The sequence below is a fragment of the Engystomops pustulosus genome, chromosome 8 (genome assembly GCF_040894005.1).
Source record: "Engystomops pustulosus chromosome 8, aEngPut4.maternal, whole genome shotgun sequence".
NCBI classification, from domain to species: Eukaryota; Metazoa; Chordata; class Amphibia; order Anura; family Leptodactylidae; genus Engystomops; species Engystomops pustulosus.
The window spans coordinates 19,540,574-19,559,471 of NC_092418.1; the positions used below are offsets into that span (position 1 = coordinate 19,540,574).

The 18,898-nt window shown below is 45.6% G+C and overlaps 1 protein-coding gene across 8 annotated transcripts in view; it reads right to left on the minus strand.

Moving 5' to 3' along the window:
• Positions 1-360: 360 nt before the first annotated feature.
• CASKIN1 (CASK interacting protein 1) overlaps positions 361-18,898 on the minus strand; it is a 102,565-nt gene continuing 84,027 nt past the window's right edge. For 2 of the 8 annotated variants that reach the window (XM_072120039.1, XM_072120036.1), the window contains 10 exons: positions 17,986-18,084; positions 16,997-17,112; positions 15,954-16,023; positions 14,491-14,585; positions 9,211-9,321; positions 8,940-9,041; positions 8,527-8,665; positions 5,962-7,983; positions 4,570-4,954; positions 361-3,506 (listed from right to left, as the gene is read on the minus strand). In XM_072120039.1, coding sequence (XP_071976140.1) covers positions 3,410-3,506; positions 4,570-4,954; positions 5,962-7,983; positions 8,527-8,665; positions 8,940-9,041; positions 9,211-9,321; positions 14,491-14,585; positions 15,954-16,023; positions 16,997-17,112; positions 17,986-18,084 — 3,236 coding nt within the window. In that variant the 3' untranslated portion in view covers positions 361-3,409. Of the gene's footprint in view, positions 3,510-4,569; positions 4,955-5,961; positions 7,984-8,526; positions 8,666-8,875; positions 9,042-9,210; positions 9,322-14,490; positions 14,586-15,953; positions 16,024-16,996; positions 17,113-17,985; positions 18,085-18,898 lie in introns of all 8 variants that reach the window. The other 6 variants (XM_072120038.1, XM_072120032.1, XM_072120040.1 and 3 more) reach the window with 4 other exon arrangements.

An 18,898-nucleotide genomic window follows, 5' to 3' on the forward strand; every position in this document is an offset into this window, starting at 1 on the left:
AAGGGGGTCATGTGGGGGTCTCTTGGCTGGGTACTAGAACACCAGGAAATGATGGACCCGTTACCTTGTCTTCTCTATATTAAAGGGCACCAGGATGAAGGAGTGTATGCAAATTAACCTGAGGGGCTCCAGGTTTCATAGGTGTTAATAGAGCATGGAGCCCCTCAGGCTCATTTGTATATACAGTCTTTCATCGCGGTGGTAGATCTCATTTTAAGAGGGTGATCAGACACGGGGAACATGAAGTGTATAAGGTGCAGCACCCCCTCCCATGTAATTTAGGAATCTGCATACTAATGTTCCCCGTGTCGGGTGTATAACACAATATAAAACCACACACCAAGCGAAATAAAAAAAGAATTACCAAAAACCATTTTTATTTTCTCAGACGTATCGATACGCGTCACAGGTCACAAAGAAAATGCAATAGTCATTGAGGGTAGAAGCACAGCACTGTAGGGAAAGCACCAAGATGCATAGCTGTCACAGGACGGGGACAGTACAGATCTCTCCCATAACGCAATCATAAAAATATATATATATCCTGTATATATTATGTTCTATGTGTCCTTCACCCAGAACTTTCTCGCTGCCTTTCCAAATAAATACCTTTTCTTTTAACACTTTTATTTCTCTTTTGTATTTTGAAATATTTCACTTAAAACTGTAGATTTTATTAGATTTTTTTTTTTTTTATATATTTATAGTTGTTGTTCTGTCATTTTGTTTTCCAGCAGTGAAGGGGTTAATATTATTATAATTATTATCACGTCTGCGTTGAGAAAAAAAAAAGTAATAAATTAAAGGAACGTAAACGTCGGCCGCCAGGAAAGATAAGACGCGGGTCCCTGGCGGATCCGATACATCATATCGGCCACGTATCACAATCGTAGAATTCACACCACGTACATCCCCCTCCCCCGCACCGGCCCGAAAAAAGTTCTCAGTCCACATAAACAAAAAGCAGATATACTATGGCACAGACTTGGATGGTAGAGGGGAGCGGTCGGGGGGCTGCGGCGCTGTGTGACCCCCAGAACCGCCGCTCTGGCAGTAGGATATCTAGTAGAACATAACCCAAAGGTCCTGTAGCTATAGGATTTTTTTTTTATTTTTGGTATAATTTTGATTTTGGGTATAACCTCGGTCTAGTGGTCTCTAGATCTGTCATTCTCTGCACAGACTTGGCCTCAAATTGTCAACAGGGGTGTATTTACCCATAATGCAATTCATATTCATTTGTGAGGGGGACACAGGAATCTCTCCCAGTCCATTTGTGATCAAGGAAAATCGAGATATCAACTACATGCTGTAGACTGTATCCACGGCTAGAGGCTGCCAAAGCTACGGCAGAGAAGAGAGACTTAAGAGTCTGCCATTAGGAGCGGAGCTGAGGCCTAAAAATGTCGCTCCAACCCCGGAAATATTCATGGAAACCATCTAAAAGATGGGCGACCAATGACAGCACTGCTTGGAAAACAAAAGCAGGGCTGTGATTGGCTGCTATTGTCCGTAGCTTTTTTTAGGGTACGTTCACCTTCAGACTATGATATACATTTTCAATCCATAAAATCTGCCAAAATCCCCCTCACAGCGAGGAGAAGCGACATGACTGATTTTAGAGTGAAATCTGGGGAGAACCTGACTGGAAACTCAGAACCACTTTGGACAGACCCTGAGACAGTTCTGTCCAATCCTGCGGAGAACAAAAGTCCATAGCAAACAGTTGTGTGAGGAGAATGAAAGCCGAATTCTGTTTGGCTGCCACATCCCACATGACCCCGGTCTCTGCCCTAATACCGTCTATACTGTATATATCACACTTTTAGGCCTCTTTCTGAGGTAAATTTCTTTGGTCCCCGGCCCCTTCACCCCCAAACCAGGTTTTTTAGCCCTAAAAGGGGTCACTACTGCCAGATCCAGTATCCGTTATGTAAAATCTCCCACCGACCCCTCACCCTAATGTGGAAGCAAGGCACAACCCGACAAATAAAAAAAATCCATATATACACATAAATAATGGTAACAAAATATGAAAAAATATTAAAAAACAAAACATAAATTAGCAGAAGTCTGAGGATTGTGCTATTTTTTTGTCCATGTTTTCAGACATTAGGATTTTGGGGGGTTTATTCCATGGATTCTGTATATTTCCAGGCACCGGATGTGGAAATTTTTTAAATCCTTTTTTTTTTTTTCAAAAATAAAGACGCCACAATTTTATTTCCTTCCCCCATGAATCGCCTCTCCTGAAATATAAATTCTGTGCTTTCTCATTGGTTGCTGGCGGGTTCAGGGTTCGGATCTCGGTGTTTGGGATTTTCCGTAGTTTAGTCCTTGAGTTCTGGGATCCAGTACTGAGTCGGTAGTGAAGGCGCCGGTGTGGTCGTATTCTGACCCCCAAATATTCAAATTGCTGACCCCAAATCCCTAAAATACTATTTTTGATAGATAACGGATCTTTTTGTAAAATATTTTCTATGTAACGGAAGATAATTTCTTTATTATTATTATCGGGGGTTAAATCTGTATTTGGTAAAATATGATATAGATAAATATGGATGTCAAAAAATATACCTTGTCCCCTCCAAGTTCTGCCCCTTTAAATCCACCTGAGAAGGGGATAAAATCTCTCAATATAACTAATAGGGGTAACACTGTGGATGTTCTGCCCCTCCTGGCCACCAGGTGGCAGAAGACTATTAGATATAATGGATTTGGGGTACTGACTGGTTAGTTCTGGTCGCTATGTTACTGCAGTGTGTTGATCTAATCATATGGGGGCGCTAGTTTAGGACTACAGTGCTACTGTTAGGATAATGGGATTATTTGGGTTTCCACCGGCACATTTTTGAAGGCGGCCTCCTGAAATGTCACCAGTGGGGGGAGCTCTAACTTCTGCCTGACAGCCATCTGCAATGAGGAGGAGACGTCGATATCCGTTTCTCACACTGAATGGTAACCGCAATCCGAACAAGACGAAAACAAGAAATACAAAAATGGGAAGATTTCCGCGTAAATGATGGGTGTGACGTCCAGTAGGAGGCGTGCTGCTCCGCTGCTCTATGTGAACCCTTAGTGCTGACAACACAGCGCAGTCCTCTCAGTCCCAGCCGCGACCGGGCTCTGTGCTGCAATGCATTCTGGAACTTTTCTTGATGCTAGGGCTGCCGTAGCCATTGCCGCCCCCCGGCTGACCTTGGCCTCCCCCTCCCCAAACTGCCCCTTTAAGGACTGAGCACAATCCTGAGGTATTCGGCTTTACTTGTTTGTGCTAAGGTTAGACGTTTTTCTGGGACCAGAAATCGGAAGGGCCCTTGGAGGAGGCAGGGGGTCTGTACAGGACCCAGCAGGGGAAGCGGAGGCAGGGGGCAGTCAGTATGACCTTGCCTTGAGGAGAGCTGCAGCTTCATTCCAACATGGCGTCCAGCTGGTCTGCAAGGTCGTCAAACATGCTGCCTATGTCGTCCAGGATGCTGACTGTACTCTTCTCCTCCAGGGATGAGCTGCTGGAGAACAGAAACGAGAAAGTCAGATAATAACACGTAACCAAAAAGAAACCCAAAAATAATACGAGGTGAAGATCGCTCACTGATTGGCTGTAACAAAAATGGCAGAAGCCTGAGACACTGAGGTGGCCATTGACTAAAGAAGGCAATACAGATGTCACAATCTTCCCGCTAATGCTTTGGTATCATCCACTCAGGACATCAATTGGGTTAAAACATTTTCATAAAGTAATATTCACTTCCCCGATCCCTCATGGCCCCATTCTGATTCACCTCAGTGGTCCTCGGCTTGTCTGTACTTCCTGTTTCCACACAGCCAATGAGTAACAGCAGGGACCAGCCTCAGACAGTGATTGGCTGAGCAGGCATTTCCTGTGTGTCGAAACAGGAACTGGAAGTGTAGACTAAGGAACAGGAAGTAAAGACTGAGGAACAGGAAGTGGAGACTAGAAAACAGGAAGTAGAAACTAGGGAACAGGAAGTGGAGACCTGGAGATAGAGACTAGGGAACAGGAAATAGAGACTAGGGAACAGGAAGTGGAGACCAGGAGAGACCAGAGCAGCAACACTCTTAAAGCGGATAAGTGGGTAGCACTATTTTGGATCCCAGTTAAAGGGGATTTATAGGATAAGAGTGCTCCTGGGTTGTCAGTGGTATTGCAGCTTGACCTCACAGAAGTAAATAGATGAGCCCATTGTAGGGTATAGAGCAGTGGTGGCGAACCTATGGCACGGGTGCCAGAGGTGGCACTCAGAGCCCTCTTAATGGGCACCCTTGCCATCACACCAGGATAGAGTTTGCCAGACAGGACTCAAGGACTCTTGCGGTCCCAGGCAGCCCAGCACCCCAGAAGGAAGCTACAATGATTCTTCTCCTTCTTTCTACTGTATTGGTGTCCTCGGATGCCTATGCCATTTAAACCTGTGACAGAGCAGGGAGTAATAAGTTGCTGCTTAAATTGTCGCATTGGCACTTTGCGAAAAATACGTGGGTTTTCGTTGTAGTTTGGGCACCCGGTGTCTAAAAGGTTTGCCATCACTGGTATAGAGCGTCACTCACTCTTTCTGTGCGTCTTCTTGCTTGATCTTCTCCTCCACCGCCTGCAGGGCCGCGGCCAGCGAAGCGCTGGTCTCCTCCAGCTTCTGCTGAGCAGCTTCACTGCCTCCTCCTTCTATGGAAGAGCTGGTGATGGACAATCTGGGGGGTTTGACAGGAACCTGTAGGGGGTGACCCGGAGTCAGGGGTTTAGCGGGGCTGGAACACAGAGACGGGGGAGTGCTGGAAGGTTTGATGTTGTTTGGTTGCTTGACAGGAGACGGGGCCGGAGTTGAGCTTGCGCTGGAGGACTGGATGATGGCGTGGGGTTTGGTGGGTTTAGGAGCTGTGGGGGGAGGAGCGGGTTTGGGGGAGACAGGTGGAGGAGTTCCCATTACCTTCTTTACTTCTGAAATACAGAGAACAAGATAAGTTACATACATTGCATCAGTCAATGGTTGCTACATTTCAAGGGATTGTCCAGGGTTGGAATAACATGGCTGTTGTTTTTTAGAAACAGCGCTACCACTGTATACAGGTATCCTTAAAGGGATGTTTCTGGACTATGCTTTGATCACCTTCCCTTATCTAATATCACAAAAGGGGGTCTAATACCAGATACCACCATTGAGTATATGATACTAAATTTCCATTTTTACCACTTTTTAGGTTCCACACTCTGTGCAGATACTTATCTTTATATATATCTTTCTTTCTTTTCTGATACAAAGTTCCAAATCCTCTGCATAGTCATGGAAGGTAAACTTTGAATGTCTCTTTCCACCACTAGAGGGAGCTCAGAAGCTAACTGCATACTCTGGAGTTATGGCGCTATACAGTGTATAGACAGTATGCAGTAAGCTCCTGAGCGCCCTCTAGTGCTTGCTGCAGGCAGACAGTATCACTTGGCACTACCTCTGTGGAGGGGATTTGGAGCTCTGTGTAAGAACAAATCTTAGTCATCTAAAATATATGGATTAAAAAGACAATTTGGTGTTTATGGATGAGCAATCTCTTTAAAGGGAAACCATCAGCAGCTGTGACCACACAGACTACAACCGGCATGTCCCTGGAGAGATGTGTAATCACCTTTGTGTATGTTGATAGTAGCAGCAGGACTGTGAAATATGGATTTATATTCCATTGTAGCCTCTACAACTGCAGTGTGAGGGGACATGTGCTCACATTGCTGTGCACTGAGCAGCTCCATAGCTCTTTCATGGAGCAGTCCGTTGCAGAGTACAAAGAGCACATCCGTGTTAGGGGATGCCACTAGCAAAAATCATAAAGTAGAAATCCATTTTCACCATGATTATGGTCAAAAGGGTCTCAACTTGCAGGTTCCTAACTTTTTAGGGTGGTCACTGAGCTTGCATCAAACCTGACCCAACCAAACATGTGTATCCCAGGCGTTACCTCCTCCGGGGCCTGTGACCTGGGTCTTCTTTGTGGGAGTGGAAGGGGTCTTTCCAGGAGGCTGTATAAGGGTGGGCTTTGGTGATACAGGAGGTTTAATGCTGCGCTCAGGGGTATGCAGTATGTGCTCTATGCTGTCCTGTCGTCCTGCTGGTCCCACACTCATCTCCGAAACAGGACGGCGTTTAACTGTGCCCATTCCATTCTGATACACAACCAGAGGCTCCGCCCCTCCACCGTCTTTGTCCCGGGGCTTCGGCCTACGCTTGACCGTGTCTGACTCTGTCAGTAAGAATTTCACGTCTCCAGGATGCTGGCCCTGCCTGGCCTTCACCCTGCGCTTTAGGGTCACACTAGACTCCACAGAGGCCAGGTCCGCGTGTCTGCCCTGTTCTGCTGTTGGAGAGTCCACCTGCTCCGTCCTTGACGGTCGTGGACGGTGTTTTATAGTCTGCTTACGCTCTTCTGCAAAAGGGATGCTATCTGAAGGACTACGAGGGGAGTCAGGGGGCTTTGTGGCCTCTTGCCGTTCCCTTCGTGCTGCAGCCACTAGCCCGGTGACTGGTCCACTTATGGTCCTCCGACGATTAACCACCTCTCCATCCAGTCCAATGGCTTCACGGTGCTTGACACCAGCCACTGTCCCGGGAAGTCGGTGAAGTTCAGGGCTGCCTGGATGTGGCATGAGGTGAGTGCAATACCCTTCGGACCCCCTTGGTCTTTGTCCAGTTAGTGCCCTTGGTCCCCCGCCAATGGAAGATAGTTCTAGCATAGCAGCAATGCTCTTCACACTGCCGGCACTTCCAGTGTCCACCACGCCACCAAAGTCACTAGCTCTTCGCTGTTCCCTATAGCCCTCGCCACTTGCATCCTCAGCTGATAGACCATCGCCAAGGTTGGTCCCAGAGATGGCAGAACTAGAACGCTTAGGTGGAGGTGGTGGGGGGCCTTTTTTTCTTGGGCGCACTGCAAAGGACTGACTGCGATTAACATTCTTGTCGACCCCAGATTGTGCTCGTACAGAGTGGCTCCTACCCACTCTCCTCTGCCCAGTACCATATGGACCACCATCAATCACCAGCAGTTCTTCTTTCTCTCCATCAGAACCTGCATACCGATTCAGACTATGCGCCCGCTTCTTACGACGTCCACCTTTCTCTCCCTCCTGAGCATCTTCATCATCATCCTCTCCCTCACTACCAGCAGGTGGAAGGCAAAGGACTGGAACCGACACTGGCAAAACAGGCACAGCCTGCACTAAGTGGGTAGGGGCTCCTTCACTCTCAATAGGTTGCGGAAGAACATAAGCAAAACCTCTATGGGTGGGCGACTGTGGCAAGGAGCGAGGAGACATGGGTCGGTCCGAAGGTGGAAGAAGCTGAGGTGTTGGCTTCACTTTGGCAGTAGCTTGTGGGGTATTAACTGCTTGCGGTGATTGGGGGGTTCCCTTAGTTGGGGTTTGTGGTGGGGTATAGCTCTGTCCTGATGGAGGGAAAGACTGTCGAGGCTTCCCTGGAACTGGCGGGACACTGGCCCTCTTTATGGAATGTCCTTGCTTGAGAGGCCTAGATTCTCGGGGCACATCCTCTCTCTTCACTTCTTCTGTCAAGTATTCCTGGCTCTTAGACATGGCAGTGCTAGGTGCTTTGCTTCCATCACCTAAGAGTTCCTGGGAACTGCTGATGTGCCGGGCTCGACCACTCAGGCTGCCTTCATGGTGGAGCCTTGCACCGGAGGGTCCTCTGAGAGAACCTTCTCTAGGGTGCGGTGCATGATTCATTTGCTTTTCAGAGCCATCTGGAGTGTCACTAGTCATGGCTGCTTGCAACTCATCACTCAGCTCACTGTCCTGGAAGGTCTTCATTTTTGGAGACTGACACTCGGTGCTGTCTGGGGGAGGAGAGTCAATAGATTCCTTCTGCGGTGGTCTTCTCCTCATGCTTCCTGAATCAAACTTGCCATACTCAGACCTCTGGATCTCGGACAGTTTCTTTACGGCCAACATTAACTTTTTTTGGTGACCTTGATTGGAGAAAACAGAAAAAGAGGATGTTGGAGATGGGAGAAAGGATACAATAGTATTTAAAGAAATGAATTGGTGGTATAAAAACTTTACAGTGGAGGACACAGGACCAACAGTTATACTCTCCTGAGTGGACGAGAAGCCACCAAAGACTGTCCAACATTCACAACCTAGATAAAAAGCTACCATGGTCCAACACTCAAACTCTAGTTGAGAAGCCACCAAACATTGTCCAACACTGTCCAACTGTGGACAATAAGCCAAAGAACATCATCCAATATTCAAGCTTTAGATGAGAAGCGACTAAACATTGTCCAATACTCACACTCTAAACGATAAACCACCAAACATCATTCAACGCACAAACTCTAAACCAAGTAACCGCTGAACATCGTCCAACACTAAATCTCTAGATAACAATCCACCAAACTTCACCCAACGTTCTAACTCTAGAGGAAAATCCACCAAACTGCATCCAAAGTTGAAACTCTAGATGAGATGCTACCTAACACTGTCCAAAATCAAAAGACAAAGGAAATTACCCAGTTTGATGATTCCAATCTCTTGTAGATCTTCCCAAGTTATGTCAGTAATGAAATCAATGTTTTCATAACCATTTTCCACCAGGACCTTGTAATATTGTCCAAGCCCAATCATTGATAGCCAAAGGGAAAGATTTGCCTGGAGAGAAAAGAAAACGAGAGTATGAAAACTTCAGTGACCACTGACCAAGGTCAAAATCGAGGATTAAATACAGAGGTCATCTAATGAGGATAATCCTTGTCCATCTGAGATGCCAACTCCGAAAATCTGCAGAGCTAAGTTTTAGTAGGACCATGAGGGGCAAAGGCTAAGAAAACTTTAAGATGAACAAAAACAACAGTCAACTTTCCAGGCTAGAAGACCTTCTTCTATAGAGGCTGGCTTGAGGTGGACTTCTCACTTGTACACTCACTGGTTTGTACTCAGGAAGCCATTCTCCAATATTAAGGCTATTGATTTCGGAGAAGATCTTCTTCCTGTGCCCGGGTTTAGTGACTCCAATGGCTGTGAGATCCTGTGAAGAAAGCAGAACTTGATAAACCACCTAGCACCCGTCGTGTCATACACCACATTCACAGTGAACTTCATAGAAGTTGTCCAAAATCATGGGACCAATAGACATTGCTTATTGGACTCTTTCATTTTTAGAGAGCCCCATAGTTAGTATTACGATTTCTCCTTACCTCAGGGGTCATCCGGCTGATAGTTGGGATGTCATATCCAGAATTGATAAAGTTTGGAGCGTATACCTGGAGCTGGAATTTGCACAACCACTGGAAGACGGCTTCTGCGCTCTACGGATAAGAGAAAAGCTCATGAACGCTGGTGATCGCGCATGTCACCCATTTAGAGTAACAATAGAGATACAAGTGTTCCACTTCATTACTTCCTGCAGTCAGCACTAGGGGGAGCTCACCGTGTACACACATATACAACTCCCATTGAACTCTATAACAGCGTATATATAAAGTGATTTCCCCCTAGTGGTGACAGCTGGCAACAGATATTCTAGAATTACTGTGCTCATCACCTTTGCACCATGCAGTTGGTATATACTGTATTCCTGGTGTATACACAGAGTTACTATGCGCCCCTGTTGTGCCAGTATACCGACTGACTGTTACCAGGTATACGCATTCCTTTGCTGTATACATTCACTACCAGTGGTGGTCAGGTTGGGTTTGTTGGCAGCAGAGATGCCTCGCTCTAGATATCTGCAGAGTAATATCCGATGTTCTGCAGTGTTCAGTCTCCACGCGTCTTCCCATCAGCTCCACTCTATGAATGTCGCAGGATTAGAAGAGATTCAGTGCTATATATCAATCTCCTGTCATGGCGTCAGTTACACCAGATTTGGCGCATTTATTGTGATCCGTGAGGTGCGGCGCCGAGCTTAGTCTGGGTCGTGAATATTTCTTTATGGAGCTGCTTAACGGAGTGGAATCGGGTGATTTCCTATGGAGCCGAAAGCTGCTGTTTATTGTTAGATGAATTTTAATTGGAACGTACTGGAACACAAAGTGTTACATTCTCATTGCTATTCCGGCTATTCTCCACTGTGCAATGAAATGGAGTATAATACAGCAGCAGAATAGTGAGTGCAGCTCTGGGGTATAATACAGGAGGTAACTCAGGATCAGTACAGGATAAGTAATGTCATGTATGTACACAGTGACTGCACCAGCAGCAGAATAGTGAGTGCAGCTCTGGGGTATAATACAGGATGTAACTCAGGATCAGTACAGGATAAGTAATGTCATGTATGTACACAGTGACTGCACCAGCAGCAGAATAGTGAGTGCAGCTCTGGGGTATAATACAGGATGTAACTCAGGATCAGTACAGGATAAGTAATGTCATGTATGTACACAGTGACTGCACCAGCAGCAGAATAGTGAGTGCAGCTCTGGGGTATAATACAGGATGTAACTCAGGATCAGTACAGGATAAGTAATGTCATGTATGTACACAGTGACTGCACCAGCGGCAGAATAGTGAGTGCAGCTCTGGGGTATAATACAGGATGTAACTCAGGATCAGTACAGGAGAAGTAATGTCATGTATGTACACAGTGACTGCACCAGCAGCAGAATAGTGAGTGCAGCTCTGGGGTATAATACAGGATGTAACTCAGGATCAGTACAGGATAAGTAATGTCATGTATGTACACAGTGACTGCACCAGCAGCAGAATAGTGAGTGCAGCTCTGGAGTATAATACAGGATGTAACTCAGGATCAGTACAGGATAAGTAATGTCATGTATGTACACAGTGACTGCACCAGCAGCAGAATAGTGAGTGCAGCTCTGGAGTATAATACAGGATGTAACTCAGGATCAGTACAGGATAAGTAATGTCATGTATGTACACAGTGACTGCACCAGCAGCAGAATAGTGAGTGCAGCTCTGGAGTATAATACAGGATGTAACTCAGGATCAGTACAGGATAAGTAATGTCATGTATGTACACAGTGACTGCACCAGCAGCAGAATAGTGAGTGCAGCTCTGGAGTATAATACAGGATGTAACTCAAGATCAGTACAGGATAAGTAATGTCATGTATGTACACAGTGACTACACCAGCAGCAGAATAGTGAGTGCAGCTCTGGAGTATAATACAGGATGTAACTCAGGATCAGTACAGGATAAGTAATGTCATGTATGTACACAGTGACTGCACCAGCAGAATATTGAGTGTAGCTCTGGGGTATAATACAGGAGGTAACTCAGGATCAGTACAGGATAAGTAATGTCATGTATGTACACAGTCACTACACCAGCAGCAGAATAGTGAGTGCAGCTCTGGAGTATAATACAGGATGTAACTCAGGATCAGTACAGGATAAGTAATGTCATGTATGTACACAGTGACTGCACCAGCAGAATAGTGAGTGTAGCTCTGGGGTATAATACAGGAGGTAACTCAGGATCAGTACAGGAGAAGTAATGTCATGTATGTACACAGTGACTGCACCAGCAGCAGAATAGTGAGTGCAGCTCTGGGGTATAATACAGGATGTAACGCAGGATCAGTACAGGATAAGTAATGTCATGTATGTACACAGTGACTGCACCAGCAGCAGAATAGTGAGTGCAGCTCTGGAGTATAATACAGGAAGTAACTCAGGATCAGTACAGGATAAGTAATGTCATGTATGTACACAGTGACTGCACCAGCAGCAGAATAGTGAGTGCAGCTCTGGAGTATAATACAGGATGTAACTCAGGATCAGTACAGGATAAGTAATGTCATGTATGTACACAGTGACTGCACCAGCAGCAGAATAGTGAGTGCAGCTCTGGAGTATAATACAGAATGTAACTCAAGATCAGTACAGGATAAGTAATGTCATGTATGTACACAGTGACTACACCAGCAGCAGAATAGTGAGTGCAGCTCTGGAGTATAATACAGGATGTAACTCAGGATCAGTACAGGATAAGTAATGTCATGTATGTACACAGTGACTGCACCAGCAGAATAGTGAGTGTAGCTCTGGGGTATAATACAGGAGGTAACTCAGGATCAGTACAGGATAAGTAATGTCATGTATGTACACAGTCACTACACCAGCAGCAGAATAGTGAGTGCAGCTCTGGAGTATAATACAGGATGTAACTCAGGATCAGTACAGGATAAGTAATGTCATGTATGTACACAGTGACTGCACCAGCAGAATAGTGAGTGCAGCTCTGGGGTATAATACAGGATGTAACTCAGGATCAGTACAGGAGAAGTAATGTCATGTATGTACACAGTGACTGCACCAGCAGCAGAATAGTGAGTGCAGCTCTGGGGTATAATACAGGATGTAACTCAGGATCAGTACAGGATAAGTAATGTCATGTATGTACACAGTGACTGCACCAGCAGCAGAATAGTGAGTGCAGCTCTGGAGTATAATACAGGATGTAACTCAGGATCAGTACAGGATAAGTAATGTCATGTATGTACACAGTGACTGCACCAGCAGCAGAATAGTGAGTGCAGCTCTGGAGTATAATACAGGATGTAACTCAGGATCAGTACAGGATAAGTAATGTCATGTATGTACACAGTGACTGCACCAGCAGCAGAATAGTGAGTGCAGCTCTGGAGTATAATACAGGATGTAACTCAGGATCAGTACAGGATAAGTAATGTCATGTATGTACACAGTGACTGCACCAGCAGCAGAATAGTGAGTGCAGCTCTGGAGTATAATACAGGATGTAACTCAGGATCAGTACAGGATAAGTAATGTCATGTATGTACACAGTGACTGCACCAGCAGCAGAATATTGAGTGTAGCTCTGGGGTATAATACAGGAGGTAACTCAGGATCAGTACAGGATAAGTAATGTCATGTATGTACACAGTCACTACACCAGCAGCAGAATAGTGAGTGCAGCTCTGGAGTATAATACAGGATGTAACTCAGGATCAGTACAGGATAAGTAATGTCATGTATGTACACAGTGACTGCACCAGCAGAATAGTGAGTGTAGCTCTGGGGTATAATACAGGAGGTAACTCAGGATCAGTACAGGAGAAGTAATGTCATGTATGTACACAGTGACTGCACCAGCAGCAGAATAGTGAGTGCAGCTCTGGGGTATAATACAGGATGTAACGCAGGATCAGTACAGGATAAGTAATGTCATGTATGTACACAGTGACTGCACCAGCAGCAGAATAGTGAGTGCAGCTCTGGAGTATAATACAGGAAGTAACTCAGGATCAGTACAGGATAAGTAATGTCATGTATGTACACAGTGACTGCACCAGCAGCAGAATAGTGAGTGCAGCTCTGGAGTATAATACAGGATGTAACTCAGGATCAGTACAGGATAAGTAATGTCATGTATGTACACAGTGACTGCACCAGCAGCAGAATAGTGAGTGCAGCTCTGGAGTATAATACAGAATGTAACTCAAGATCAGTACAGGATAAGTAATGTCATGTATGTACACAGTGACTACACCAGCAGCAGAATAGTGAGTGCAGCTCTGGAGTATAATACAGGATGTAACTCAGGATCAGTACAGGATAAGTAATGTCATGTATGTACACAGTGACTGCACCAGCAGAATAGTGAGTGTAGCTCTGGGGTATAATACAGGAGGTAACTCAGGATCAGTACAGGATAAGTAATGTCATGTATGTACACAGTCACTACACCAGCAGCAGAATAGTGAGTGCAGCTCTGGAGTATAATACAGGATGTAACTCAGGATCAGTACAGGATAAGTAATGTCATGTATGTACACAGTGACTGCACCAGCAGAATAGTGAGTGTAGCTCTGGGGTATAATACAGGAGGTAACGCAGGATCAGTACAGGATAAGTAATGTCATGTATGTACACAGTGACTGCACCAGCAGCAGAATAGTGAGTGCAGCTCTGGAGTATAATACAGGATGTAACTCAGGATCAGTACAGGATAAGTAATGTCATGTATGTACACAGTGACTGCACCAGCAGCAGAATAGTGAGTGCAGCTCTGGGGTATAATACAGGATGTCCTCGTCACCCCTTCTGTACACACCCGGCAGTAGCTTTAGTGCATGTTGTGATGTGCCGCCCCCCATGATAGGAGACAGTATAAGCGCAGAGGTGTCTGGGGAGAGGCAGCGGCTTCTCTTACATGTGGCCATTAGTCACGGCTGGGAGATCAATGAATATATTGATTGAGGATAAGAATAACCTCGTTCAAGGTGAATCCTCTCACAGCGGAGCTATCAGCAGTATACTACTAGACTGATAGGGGGCGCAAATCTGAGTAATCAGTAAAAATCATCATTAATTGGTCATGTCAGTTATGTCTGGTAACAGCGCCGTATTCATCTGTGGTAGCTTCTGGTATTACAACTCGGCCTCTGGTTCATGTGCAGCAGTTTCTTACTTTCTGGTAGAAAAGCCCCCAAAATTTACATGACAGCTTTAAATTGTGACCGGGTTGTATCGGCCGGACCACCTACCTTTCCTTCTGTCATGGGTTCCATCTTCTTCGGGTGGTCTCCATACGACTGCTCATTGTAGGGGCAGCTGGCGACGCTCTGGGGTCGTGCGGATCCTTTGAATAAATTACAATTAGTTTCAGATTTTCCGTGGTGTAGCCTTTTATATAGGAATCCATCATTTCGCCAGTCTAGTCTATAGACCACCAATCACAGGACACGCCGCAATCCTAACGACTAGTTCAGAGCAATGCAGGGTCATAGGTCAGGTCATAGGTCAGCGACATGCAGCGACAGGAGTCATCACAGGGGATACAGCACAAGGCAGAGACCAGGATACAAGAAGAAACTCTAACGGTGTTAGTAGATAGTAGGGTTATACCGTAGTCCATCAGGTTAGTCTCCAGGCAGAGTTCATAAGGGGTTAATGCCGTACAATCGCTCATTTTGTTGCAGGTATTAGTTTTATCATCGGGTTATTAATAAGTTCAACTTAATTCATCTTTACATGACTTTTTTTTCTGACTCAGAGTACCAAATCCCCTGCATTTATCATTGATCTCTCTCTGCTGCCACCACTAGGGGGAGCTCACTGCAGACTGTTCACATATTGGGCATGCAGTGAGCTCCCTCTAGTGGTGACTGCAGGTAGGGAGAATATTGTCACTAACCTCGATGTCTATGCAGGGGATACGGAGCTGTGTATCGGTAAAAAATGGATGTAAAAAATTACTGAGCACAAAAAAATTTGGATTTATGGAGATTAAGTACAAACAAACCCCAGTAAATATAAGATCCTTGGAGATGTCTCCAACAATTCTGTCACTTATATCTGTTGAAGTTGTTGCTTTAATAGTCAATTTATAGTCTTTGATAACTAGTGATGCAGCACTGCTAGGCGGCTTTGCAGGTCAGGAGCCTGGGAAAGCTGGGTAGAAGCTATAAAGCTATCCATTATCACCCAGCTTTCCTGGCATCTTCAAGTCTTATATTTAGTGGTGACATTTTTCCTGTTGATGTTTAGTTTAGATTTGCTATTAGACCTCTTGTGAAAATGTACCGATACATCGATAGAGTAATACTGAGTACAGCCATACATGGTGATCTATATATATCCTATATAGAGCCGGACATATTGCCATAGGTTAGAAAAAGATGGCTACTTTCTAGAAAAGAAACAGCGCCTCCCTGGTTCACAGGCTTTGCCTGGTATTGCAGCTCAGCTTCATTTAAATGAGATGCAGTACCACACATGAACTGAAGGCAGGTGTGGCGCTGTTTGGGGAAAAAAAATTCTGTATAATCATAGACAATCTCTTTGCGTATCCGGACAGGACCTGGTGGTCCAGTAGCTTGAGTTTTCGGTTTTGGCCCCCTGTGGCCCCCCGTGTCTCAGACCCGCTCAGTATTACTGTATTGTGCACGTGGTATATTTTCTAGAAAATCCGGCTCCTCGGATTGGATTTTTCCGTAGCTCCACGCACCTGTGTGGCCCTCACAGGCGTCTCCGGGCTCCTGCCCCAATGCCTTCTGGGAGAGAACAGTGGCGAGCAGCTGAAATGGAACGGACGTGAGGACAAAACCAAAAGAAAAGGATGGAAAGAGGAAAAACGTGAGATGGAGTAAGACGCCATGTGATGTCCTAACGCCCAATACTGATCACTGGGACGTTATGAACATACATCCAATTGTATGAAAGAAATGCTAAAATCCGTAAACCTTAAGAAAATAACAGAGCCCCCTAGTGGTGGAATTACTGGGCCCCTCCCAGAATAATTACACCCACAAGATTATTCCTTAAAGGAAATGAGACAAACTCATGGATACAGGCACCATCTTCTTATATTTGTTATCCGTGACCTCCTTCCTTCTAAAATCAACTTGTAAAAATTATGCTAATGAGTCTGAAAGGCTACTGGGGGCGGTTCCCAGAGCCCCATACTGTTACACTGTATCTCCCTTATTCCTCAGCACTTCCCCTTCTGCCTTCTCTAATGTCACTGCAGCAGAGGAAGTATCAGCACACAGTAGGAGGGGGAAAGTGCTCCTGCACAGTATAACAGCCTGTGAATCTGAAATGAAGGGACTTTAAGAACCACCCACCTCATTAGCATAATTTTAAAAGTTGATTTTTTTTTAATAGAAGGAAGGAGGCCATGGATAGCAAATATAAGAAGATTACCCCAGTCACGGTTCCTGGATCTATGAGTAATGCCCCTGGTTTATCATGATGGATTGTGATGGTAGATTTCCTTTTAAAGGGGTTGAACAGGATGAGACAAATATGGCTGCTTCTACTGCAGACGGCTGTCCACAGGTTGAGTCTGGTATTGCAACTCGGCATCAAAAAAGTGATTAGGACAGGGCTGCAATACCGCACAAGATCTGTGGGGAGCAATATTCTGCAATATTTGTCATAACCTATACAACCCCTTTAAGCACAATGACTATGCCCACCATATGTCAGAGATCTGAACCGGGGGGTGGGTAAATCCCTAATGCCACCCACAGTCCCCGCCCTGTGTACCTTGACCCCCTCTGCGGTGGCAGGTATAGCATGGGCACTGCCAGCACTCTGGCCACTCCCAGAACTCCGCCCACTGGTGCCGCTTCCTGTGCTGCCCATGCTGCTGCGATCACCACCTGGCATGGGAGCAAGAACAAACTTGTATTAAACAGAATGGGCTTCGGGGTATAACGCCCCTCGTGGGTCATGTCGGGCATATTCCAGCACGGTTGGCAGCTCTTCTGGCTCACCCCGGGAGTGTCATGTCACTGGCGGGTACTGAAGCAAAAATAAAGTGTGATCTGATGGAAGACACACAGCGGGGAAAAGGCGAGAATGAATTATTCATGAGACAGACGGACGGAGGATGGGGGTCGGCGCCTGCTATCTGTGATACCAAGCTGCCTTACCGATACCTCTGCACAGGGCGTGGCGGTGAAGTGGTTAATCACTGGAAGGAAAGGCATAATGTGGCAGGAGTCTCCGAGCGGATATGTTTTATCACTAGGATTATGCATTGTCTGGAAAACAGCGCCACCACTCTGTCCAGGTGTTAGGCGGTATTGCAGCTTAGCCCCATACAAGTCTATGGAGCGGAGCTGCAATATCAGCCACAAGCCATATATATGTATATACCAATCTATATCATATTATAGGGCACTTAGATATGTTCCTGACCCTGCAGTGTGACCCTGTGTGATCAGTTCAGCCTCCCTGCGGAAGAAACCCTTAAAGACAGCTCCAGATCACATCTAAAGTGTATGGTCAGGCTCTATGTTCTAAGGATCAGGTAGCTGGATTTCAGCATGCCCAATCCTTTTGTTCACAGAAGAGATAAGTAGCTGCCAGTGAAGTCTGACAACAACTCACTCCCCCCTTAGGGTGTCAGGAGGGATAAATCAGCGCTGCGGACCCTACCAGGATGACGTGTCCTAGACAACATAAACTCCTTATCTAAATTGTAAACCTAAAAAGCAAAAGTGCAATTACATACAGGGTATCAGAGGTACCTGCAAATGGTTTTCTCAATACCCAAATCTCCTCTGCAGGGGCCACAGAGGTGGAGCCAGGAGACATATGGGACGGGCTGGATTCTGATCCTCGAGAACCTAAAGAGGAAAAAATATAAGTAAAGACATAAAACAACATAACGTGTAGGGAATGGGTGTAAGACTGATAATAACATAGATATATATAATCATAAAGTTTTGGGTTCTGGCAACCACCACTAGGGGGAGCTCAGGAGCATACTGCAGACTACTAGTATGCATGAAAGTGCTTAAGCTCCCTCTAGTGGTGGCTGCGGATAGACAGAATATTTGGTACTCGGAATCAGAGAAAAGTATATCCATACTTTGACAATTGGATAAAAGTTTTCTGAGGTTTTAAACCATCCCCACTCCTTTCATGCGTCTGGCACCGACCTCCTCTTCATTACATCCCACTAAACCCATTATCTAAACCCTTTGCCGTCACTGTTTCTTTTAGGATGTAATGTCCCAGACCACATCATCGATCTGCTTCGTCTCTAGCCTTTATCATAAGATGCACTTGGATACTCACTGTATGAATGATGAAAGACAAGAGAGAAATAGGGCGACTGATTCGAAGTAGATCCAATCTGATTGGGGGCAGGTGAAATACCGACATTTAAAGAGAACCTGTCATCAGAAAGTGTCCTAATAAACTCCTACCAGTACGTTGTCAAGCAGCTTTACACCGTACAGATCATGTTTCCTTCATAGCCCAGCGTGGTTACCTCACCCAGAAAATCAACTTTGAAGTGAAATATAAATTGGCTGTATAAGTTCAAGGAGGCGGAGAGTTTAACAGTGAAGTCAAGCTCTCCCCTCTGAACACCTCCTGCCGTGACTTACGTCATGCATCAGACTCCAGGAGATCTGGTTAGGGATGTCTCTGGAT